This window comes from Molossus molossus, unplaced genomic scaffold (assembly GCF_014108415.1).
Source record: "Molossus molossus isolate mMolMol1 unplaced genomic scaffold, mMolMol1.p scaffold_m16_p_1, whole genome shotgun sequence".
NCBI classification, from domain to species: Eukaryota; Metazoa; Chordata; class Mammalia; order Chiroptera; family Molossidae; genus Molossus; species Molossus molossus.
In genome coordinates, this window is record NW_023425344.1 from 170,773,080 (window position 1) to 170,783,106 (window position 10,027).

Consider the following 10,027-nt stretch of genomic DNA (forward strand, 5'->3'; position numbering starts at 1 on the left):
TACTAGCTGTCAAAATAATCCCCTGGCTTATCTCTCCACCTTTCTTGAAAAGGAGTCAGTAGTACAATATTTAGCCTACTTGATTTTTTAAAAGAATAAAGAGGAAGTAGAGTGATGAAGGTAAAACCAATAATATAATAGAAAATAGCAAAACTATAGAACTGTGATCTGGCATACCCAGTTCATCCAGACTGCAACTGAAGATGCTGTAACAAAATGAGTTGTTCCATGGATAGGAAATGAAAATGAGACAGGGAATCCCTGTTGCAGTATTTGAGTCCACATACAAATATTCTCATTTGCCAGCTGTCACACCAATACCTTTAACTTATAAAAGACGGAGTATGTACGACAACTCAATGTTTATTTTTGGAAATAATTCTGCACAATATAACTCTCTTAACAGGAAAAGGTTTACACTGTCATTCTTTACGAAAGGCACTTCTATTCCTGGTTTTGCAGCATTTTAAAGATACCCTAAAAATTTCAAAGCAGATTAACAATTTAAAATCATTTTGGCCCGGCCGGTGTGACTCAGTGGCTGAGCATCAATCCATGCACCAGGAGGTCACCAGTTCGATTCCGGTCAGGGCACATGCCCAGGTTGTGGGTCAGATCTCCAGTGGGGGGCATGCAGGATGCAGCCAATTGATGTTCTCTCTCATCGATGTTTCTCTCTCTATATCCTTCTCCCTTCCTCTCTCTCTAAAAATCAATAAAGAAAAAAAAAATTTTAATAAATAAATAAAAAATAAAGTCATTTTGTAAATTTGTCTTTTTTGCCATGTATTACTTTTATCATAGGTGAAGAATATGTCATAATATGTCACAAGGATGCATGTAGTAACTTCCCAAAGAAATCACTGATTAAGCTTGGAGGTGTTAGTATAATCAGAAGTCAGCTTTTGAAAACATGGTACTTGGCTTTCACATAAAATTCTGCTTTTTCTTCTTGAAAATATAAAGCAATACAATTAAGACAATATTGTCTAAAACTGATCATTAAATTAGCATAGAGATTTATATAAAGATTCTGAAGGAATAAAGCAAGCTTGAGTATTAATGCAATAAGTATTCTTTAAAATAAACAAAAAGGGGAAAAATAGTCTGAGTTAACTGCCAAAATAATACTGTATCATGTCTGGGTTACATTTTTCTAAACTCAAAATACAATGATAAACAAATATGTAACATCCAAAAAGCACAACATGATACTTATACTTTTTGAAATTATAAATACTGCAGATTCTCAAATAACAGTTTTGTTCAATGTCTTCTTGTTATAACGCTGATGATACCGTAGAAACTTAACTTGTTTATATCAGTTTGCCTGTGGTGAAACTGGCTTTGTTATATGTTGTTTTGCTTAAAGTCAAAGAACCGATCGATGACGTTAAGTGAGGACTTACTATACAACTTGATGCAAAATGATAAAAATGTGATACAAAGGATGACTGCAACTAAAAACATCAAACTTACACAAAACATTGATCAGGTATCCTGAATAGGTGAACAGCATCTTGAATGAAGAGGATATGTGAATTAACAATATTCAATTAACTACCCTTTTAAAGAACAGATTCCTCAAAACCAGTATAATTTCTACAACCTTAGAATTCAAGTATAAACTCATCAAAGTCAAAGATCATGAGTCCCTCAGCAGCAACAATACCAGTCATAGAGTAGATAATTAATGTTTGTTAGACACTGAATACTGAAATGAATGGAAACGGGTGGTATACGTTCCTCTGCCTTTTTAAGGAGGTGGAAGAATTCACCTTCCACCACTATATAATCTGCAAATGTGAACTTTCTGCCTTATGAAAGGAGTGTCATTGTGTCCTGTGGTGTTAGAATAGGAGAAGTAGGATAATCATATTACTAATATTACTATCATCACTATTATTATTATTATATTAGTTTATTTCCCACCTTTTCTAAAGAGGATTTGAGACAGCTTACAAAGATACACAGGATAAAAATGGCAAACAAGGCAATGGGGCAAAACAAAAACGTAAGTATGCAGACAGTCGTCCCTCACCTCTTGGCGCTTGGACTTTCGCTGCGAAAAAACCGCGATAGAGTGAAGACCCGAAAGTCGAAGTACGAAGTGGCGAGGGACGACTGTATAGTAGATAAAGAACCCTACACTTCGCGGAAATCCATTTATCGGTAGAGTCTGGAACTGATTAGCCGCGATAAACAAGGGCCGACTGTAGACCAGGTACAACGATTAATTTTTTTTCTAGAACATATTCCTAGATACCAATTCTTTAAGAAGGAATCCTATTAAATATTGGTAATGGGTCTCCTTTTAATACTTTCAGAGCTGAATGAAGCTGGTAGGAGTAACTAGCTGGTGGTCATAGTGAGTCATGAGAAAGCAAAAATCAAGGCAACTGCCAGCCCCAAGATGAAGATTAGGCTTAACGACTATTATGTAATATATATACTAGAGCTTTAGAGTAATTTTCATTTCTTGGATAACTATAAAATAAACTTTAAAAGATTAACAGATATATCTGAGGTAATTGTATGAGAATTATTCATTCATGGATTACTTGTGCTAAAATAGAAAAATACATATTCCTCTTTTCCAGAATGATCCTGGATGAATTCTTCATGTTTCCCAAATAACAGACTCTTTGAGAAGCTAAACTAGTTTTAATTTAAAATTAATAATGTTAGAATAAGTAAATGATACTGTGTTTTTCAAAACCAAAATTTTAAACGTTGGATGATTTTGAATTGCTTACATTAATGTGGTCACTAGCATGGAACATTATCTATACATTCATCTCTACTACCAGTGAAAGACCAGAAATTCCATAAATAGCAGGATTCCTATGGTAAACAAACCTGTCCCATTCTAGTCTGGCAATTCCAGATAGTAAATGGGTTTTCATCTCTTCTTTGGGCTTCTCTAGGGAAGTGGTTGGGGGAAAAGAATAAGCAGCAAAATTATGAAGAATTCACACACTGAAGAGCCTTCACACATGAAAGGTATCTATATTCTCAGAAGTTTCTCTCTTTCATTTACATTCCTAATACATAGCTATGTCCCATGGCCTTGCCAGAAGGTTCCAAAGTGAAAGTTCACCTTTAAGATTTTTAAAAAAAATCTGTATCTGCATCTATTTTGTTTTTTCCAATCACTGGAACCAAATCCTTGTATTACCAACTTCACAGAAGATTTCTGGCATTTTAAAGGGGGTGTATGGGGGGGGGCATATCTAATAAGCACCTACTACATGCCAAGCAAATGACTAAAAATTTTATACATTGCTCATTCAATGATAAAGAAGCTATTATTATACTGTTGTAATCTGTTGAGAAAGCCTGGATGTGGAGCCTGTGTTCTTTCTACTCCACTACATTTCCTCCAAAGTAATGTGTTTTAGTGGAAGAAATATGCTATTACTAGGAGGCAGAAAGCCTGGCTTTATTTATCACTCTCTGATGAACTATGGCAAATGACTTAACCTCTCTGAGCATCAATTTTCACACAAGTAAAATGGAGATAAGACTATCTTCCAATAAATAAATAAATGAATAAATGAATAAATAAATAAATAAATAAATAAATAAATGAAAACAAGCCCTGGCTGGTTTGGTTCAGCAGTTAGAACATCAGCCTGTGGTTCCGAGAGACCCGGGTTCGGTTCCTGCTAAGGGCATGTACCTTGGTTGCAGTTTGTCCCCGGCCATGGTTGGTCGTGCGGGTGGCAGCCACTCGATGTGTCCCTTTCACATCGATGTTTCTCTCTCCCTCTCTCTCCCTCCCACTCTACCTGAACAAAAAATGTCCTCGGGTGAGGATAAAAAAAATAAATAAATAAATAAATAAAAATAAAAAAAGACTATCTTCCAACCTTACAGAGTTGCTGCAGAAAGGAAACTAAATAATGTATGTAAAAACATGTATGTACTATCCAATTTTAAGATATAAACAAAAATTACTCTGCCATCTTTGGGAAATATTCTATCCTATTCTCAAATTTTTTAAATGCTACCTTTACCCAATTATTTAGCAAAAGAATGAATAAAGCAGATTAGACCCAAGCGTGCAGAAACCCAAGGAAACATTTTAATTAACAATGTCCACATAGAAATCTTATTATATCCCCCGAAAACCTATCTCAACACCTTCAGTTTAGTTAATAAGATCTTAAGCAGGCAAACAATAGAAGTCTCTTTTAGATAAGTCAGTTTCACAACATACATAGAAGAAAACAGTTCAGAGTGAATACAATTTCTCTTGTGCTACTATACATGTGACATGGTTGAGATTTAGTGACAATGACCTTCTAAAATCACTACTTACTGATCCTTGAGATCTGTAAACTGTTTTTCAAGATTGGACATTTCATCTAAACATTCCATTCTTCTTCTTTCACAATCTTCATCATCCATTTCTGTTAATAAAAAGGCAAATATCAAAAATAAAATTAGGTATGCTCTCCCCACTGGAGCATGCTCATGCCTTTCCTATCCCCCTCTTCTTCTCCCACAGGCACGAAACACCTAAACTCTAAAAGCCCCCAAGAGACTTGCACCCAGGGGAGCAAAGGACAGCAGCAGCTCATCCCAGGCTAACCCCTGAGCCTGCCTCCAAGGCACCCTTTTCTCTGACTTAGTGAGCCAAAGAAGCCCCACTTAGGCTCTCTCCTGTCGCTTCTTCTATCCCATGCCCTTCCCTGTTTCACTTTCCCTGGCTTTAACAAACTCTCAAAATCAAAATATTAATTAATTAAATAAAAGATTAGTTTTATGTTCTAAATCTATTTGAATGTTCATTTAAATGGTATAAAAGAAAAAATACTGTAATATAAAGTTAATATACAGGGCATACATTAAACCGTAAGAGGAAAAAAAACACTTATCCAAAATAATTTCCACTATTAGCTTTTAACCTACAATACAGATGAAAGTTAAAACTACAGCAGTCTCTATCTAGACCTTTTTTTATTCATTTTTAAATCATTTTAAAGAACTGATATTAAGCTATGACTATAAAGTAATCAACCCACTTTTGGTTTGTTTTCTACCAGTAAGTTTTTCTTTCTTATTGATTTTAGAGAGAGAGAGGAAAGGAGAGGGCGAGCAACATCAATTTGTTGTTCCACTTATTTATGCATTTATTGGTCGATTCTTATATGTGCCCTGACCAGGGATCGAACCTGTAATTTTGGCGTATCAGGATGACACTCTAACCAACTGAGGTACCCCACCATAGTTTATCTATTACTCTTATTTTTCTTCTGGGCAGATCTTAACTCCCAGGCATCCTGCAAAGTAGGCGGGTCATCTTAGGGGCAACCTTTTCCCGCTCATAAATTCATCTCACATTAGCAGTGAGGACTTGGGCATCACATTGAATCATTATTTGCATTACTCTTAAGTTTAAGGCATATCATCTATTATTCTTATACTCCCATTGTTCCCTCTCCCCAAATTACTGTCAGTCAATTAGAAAGAATCAAACTTTTTAAGAAAGACACTGTTAATTACCAGGGCTGTCCTCTATTCCATATCTTCAATTTTTACATCATATATATTCAACACATCAAAATAACTGCAAGCATACAATTAATCTACATCATTTTTTAAAAAACATTCAGTATTATTCCATATTACTTTTAGGTGTATGGCATAGTGGTTAGATAATTATATACTTACAAAGTGTTCCCCTGATATTTCCAGTACCCACCTGGCACCATACATAGTTATTACAATATTATTGCCTATATTTCCTACCTTCTATTTTACATCCCTATGACTATTTTATAACTACCAATTTATATATCTTAATCTCTTCACCTTTTATACCCAGTCCCGCAACCATCAGTCTGTATAAAATGATCTGCACCTTGATATTAATCAAATAAAGGTCAAACTATGAGAAAGAGTTAAATTATGTTCTGTTATTTTCACATAGCAAGGAAGTATATGATTCTTTTTTTAGTCTTCTAAAACATTTAAATTATGTCTGGCTTTTAATAGCTTACTCCTCAGCTATTTAAAACTTGGTCCCTCAAGAAGACTCACTCCCCAAGGTTTGAGGAGAATAAAACTGTGGAAGTTGAACATGTAAGACTAATGGTAGAAAAGATATACTTTTATAAGTAGTAAAACTGCAAAATTTATTTTTACAATTTCTTTACACCTAAAAGATTTGACTTATAGTTCAACTTATTATTACGTTTTTCACAAATTAAGTTTTCCATTGTTTTTCTGGGATAGATCAAAAGCTAGTTAACAGTCAAAACAGGCCCAGCTGGTGTAGCTCAGTAGTTGAGCATCAACCGTGCACCAAGAGGTCGGTCGCCGGTTCCATTCCCGGTCAGGGCACATGCCCAGGTTGTGGGCCCGATCCCCAGCGGGGGTGCATGCGGGAGACAGCCAATTGATGTTCTTTCTCATCGATGTTTCTATCTCTCTCTCCCTTCTTCTCTATCAATAAAGAAAAAAAGAATTTTTTTTTTTATTGTTTTTTGTTGTTGTTGTTGTTGTTTTGGTGGTACATGCCCCTAGCGGGAACCGAACCCGGGACTCTCTGCCCCGCAGGCCGATGCTCAACCACTGAGCCAAACTGGCCAGGGCAAGAAAAAAAGAATTTTTTAAAAAGTCGAAACAGTTAATAAATACTAGAGAGGCAGAATTTTAACCAATAGATGTCACTTTGTGAGATCTTAACTCCCATAAAAAATAAAAAACACAATACTTGGAGAGAAAATGTTTTACAGATCTAGGAACAGTCTAGATGTTCTTTCTCTGTTTTTTTCACTTTTGAAATCTCACCTACTTTCAAGGCTTACCAGATGACGTGAGTCAGTTGGGCATTCTAACTTGTCACTTCAAAAGCAACATGTCTGAAAAACTCTATTTTCCATCTTCATCTCAAATTTGACTCTTCTGTTCATCCTACCACCAACTTCTTTTCATTCATCAATTCTGTTTCGACTTTTTAAAAAATCTTTGTCATCTATACCTTCCTTTTCTTTTTCTAGCTCAGATCCTTCTCCCAACCCAAATGATCTTCTCACTCTTTTGAATAAGGGCTTAAGTTCTAGCCTTTGCACTTTTCCTTACATTCTTCCTCCTACTGAAACACCTGATCATTACCACCCCAATCCATTCTTCAAGATAATTAAGGAGCTCCCACCTTCTTCAACTAGCTTTCTTCAGCTAGCTGACCACCCTATTTTGAAAAGACTACCTCCACTTCTGAATTCCTACAGCATTGTTTATAAGCATTCATTTGGCAATTTAATCAAGTGGTGACTTATGACAGCTCTTTAATTGAGATCAAATCATAACTTTATTTACACCTCACACTGAATAGTACCCAGAACTCCACAAAGCTGTCACTCATAAATACTTATTTTTGGATGGCTAATTTGTTTATTGAAATTACATACGTCCATAGAGATTTGCTTTGAAAGGGAAACCTAAAAAGAGTGTTAAGGTGATAACACACTCATCAATCCTTACTTTACATGGTCAATATCAGGCCAAGAAAAAAATGTCTCATCCTCATCATATGGATAGAAAGAAAGAAATCCAAGTAATCACAAATTCTATTGTTTTAAGTAACCATTCCTAAAAGTTTGCAAAATTGATTTATAGTGTTAATCTGTTCCCCCACAACCCCAGAGACCACGCCAAAAAACAAAAACACCGCTTGAAACAGCTCAAAGTTGGAAAAGATTGCAGGAAATAAAAGATTTGGAGAATTTCAAAGTTGCCAAAAATCAACCAATTTATTCGCATAAGAATCCCAAATCACCCCTGATGTTGGGCTGTTTCCAGTCTTGAAAACTTCAGATGCTGTAAACAGGATAGCTCCCAAGTCAGCCCCTGTCCCCGCCCCCCGCAGGAGCACTGATTGATGTCAAGCACTGACTGGCAGGTTGACATGAACGCTGAGGTTAAATTCTAAGCCACACAAGACCCAGTACAAATCTAAGCTCGACCCGACAATCCACCTATGTTGAGAAGTATTGCAGAGGTGAAAAATAAGGGAAAAGATCTGTGGTTTGGGAAGAGAGGAGCTATTTCCAGTCTCCCAGACAAGCTGCGGGACATTCCCTGCTTCCGTGGATAGCCCGGGGCACTATCCGGAGGTCCCAAGGGCGGGTCCCACAGCGAGCAGGACGGCACAGAGCCCGAGGCTGGGCAAGCTCAGGCCGGCGTCCAGCCCCGCCCAGCCAACCGGGACCCGCCTGGAGCCAGACAGCGTCCCGCGATCGTCTGGGTGCTGCCGAGGGCCGGGAGCCAGTCTCCGCCCCTTCCCTCTCTCCCCGCCCCGTTCTCCCAGCAGGACGCAGCTGCCCGGCGTGCAGAGAGCGGCCTGTCGCTAGCCCCGCGCGAGGACTCTGTCCCAGCCCCGCAGGGTTGCACACCTGAGCTATCCCCATCCTCGGAGACCGACGAGCTCTCTGTGTCCTCGTCCTCGGAACTGCTCCCCTCGTTTTCGGCGTAGTCCACCTCCATCTCATCATGATGGTTTGTCTCCTTCTTATCCCCACGGGAATGGACTGGCATTTTCCAGCCGCGCCGTCGCTTCCCACTCCCGGCGCCCAGCCCAGCCACTGCCGCTTCAATGAAGGGCGCGCCAAACGCCCCGACCCACCCAGCGGCCGAGCTCGTTCTGAACCCCTCCGCTCCTCCCCGCCTCCAGCCAGAGCCTCACAACCTAACACAGAGGCTCAGCACTGGGAGCTCTGCCATTGGTGGAGGCAGTCCACCGAGCAGGGGGGCGGGGCTTGCCCTGCTCAGGTACGGTTGGTTGCCCGTAATTACGGCACGGCCCTGCAGTGTCTGTCGGGAGTTGCAGTCCTTACCGCTCAGACCTGCAGGGGCTGCTGGCTGCCTAGCTTCAAGAGCCCTGACCACTTCTTCCCTCTGGACTTCAAGTCCCACAAGGCACGAAAGCTGACAGACTCAATCTCAGTTTATAAACTAAACAGAAACAGATTGTGCGAATTTAGTCTGTATTTATTCTTTTCCCGCCAAGTGATTGTCTGAGCTCTCTAGCTATCTAGGATGTTACTGTGGGTTGTGAAAAGGTCTTTTCCAAGTGTTTTTCCTCCTTGTTGAGCCTGGGGGAACTGGAGAAACGTCTCTAATGCCTAAGCACCTTTATTACCACTAATTAACTACTATATTGAATTAGTAACTGCAGACGATAACTTGCACTTTCTATGTTGCACAAAAATGTTTACATTGTTCTTGAAGCTCTTGCAATCAATAACATAGAAGGAAGTTTTATCTTGGCATTTCATCTAATACATTTTACATTTATGCCAAATACAGCCCAAAGATGCCACTAGTTTTGATTTAACTTCAGTTTTCAATGAAAAATACTTAATTGACTTAAATGTTTTCTCAGTGAGAGGGATAATACACAAGGAAGATTCAGTAAAGATCACAATTATAATAACTAAAATTAGTTGACCACTTTTACTCTGTGTCAGGTGTCCATGGGTTATATTGAATTTAATTCTTAGTTTATGTAATAGCCAGGAGGGAGGTGCTATTATTATCTGAATTTTACAAATGAGGAAACTTCATTTGCAGACAAATCTAAAACTGTATTTTCTCTATTATAAAGACAGAGCTTCTTCTTAAAATGCCAATTGGTATTGAAAGACATTTCATAGAATATTGTGGATTTTACAGCATTATATTCTCAACCATGAGGTCCAAAGATTTTATGGAGGATGGTAAGGGTGTCCAGGCATAATTGTATTAAAGTTAGATTTAGAATTTAGTGACAGAAAACACTGCAAGGCCTATCCATCTCCTACAGGGTAAAATCCAAACTAAGGGGTTTTCATTATCTAGGGACAGTCTACTCCTCTTCTTACCATGCTCTTCAAAACTGAACCCATCAGTTGTTAAACACACAAACTATGTTCCATTTCAACGTCTTTGTACATCTTATTCTCTCTGCAACCTTCTTCGACTCCTTTTCTTTTTCAAGGCCACTTTCTTGACAACATACATCACCAGCAGCACTTCC

General features: G+C 38.4%; 1 protein-coding gene and 1 non-coding gene across 2 annotated transcripts in view; both read right to left on the bottom strand.

Moving 5' to 3' along the window:
- Positions 1 to 8,728, bottom strand: part of BRMS1L (BRMS1 like transcriptional repressor) — a 49,823-nt gene extending 41,095 nt beyond the window's left edge. The window contains exons 1-2 of the mRNA XM_036267467.1: positions 8,406 to 8,728; positions 4,325 to 4,415 (exon numbers count right to left, since the gene is read on the bottom strand). Of these exons, the coding sequence (XP_036123360.1) occupies positions 4,325 to 4,415; positions 8,406 to 8,547 (233 nt within the window). The 5' untranslated portion in view covers positions 8,548 to 8,728. The remainder of the gene's footprint in view (positions 1 to 4,324; positions 4,416 to 8,405) is intronic.
- On the bottom strand, positions 5,263 to 5,412 carry LOC118621016. The gene has a single exon (XR_004957604.1). It is a non-coding gene; the product is annotated as a U12 minor spliceosomal RNA (small nuclear RNA).
- Positions 8,729 to 10,027: the final 1,299 nt, after the last annotated feature.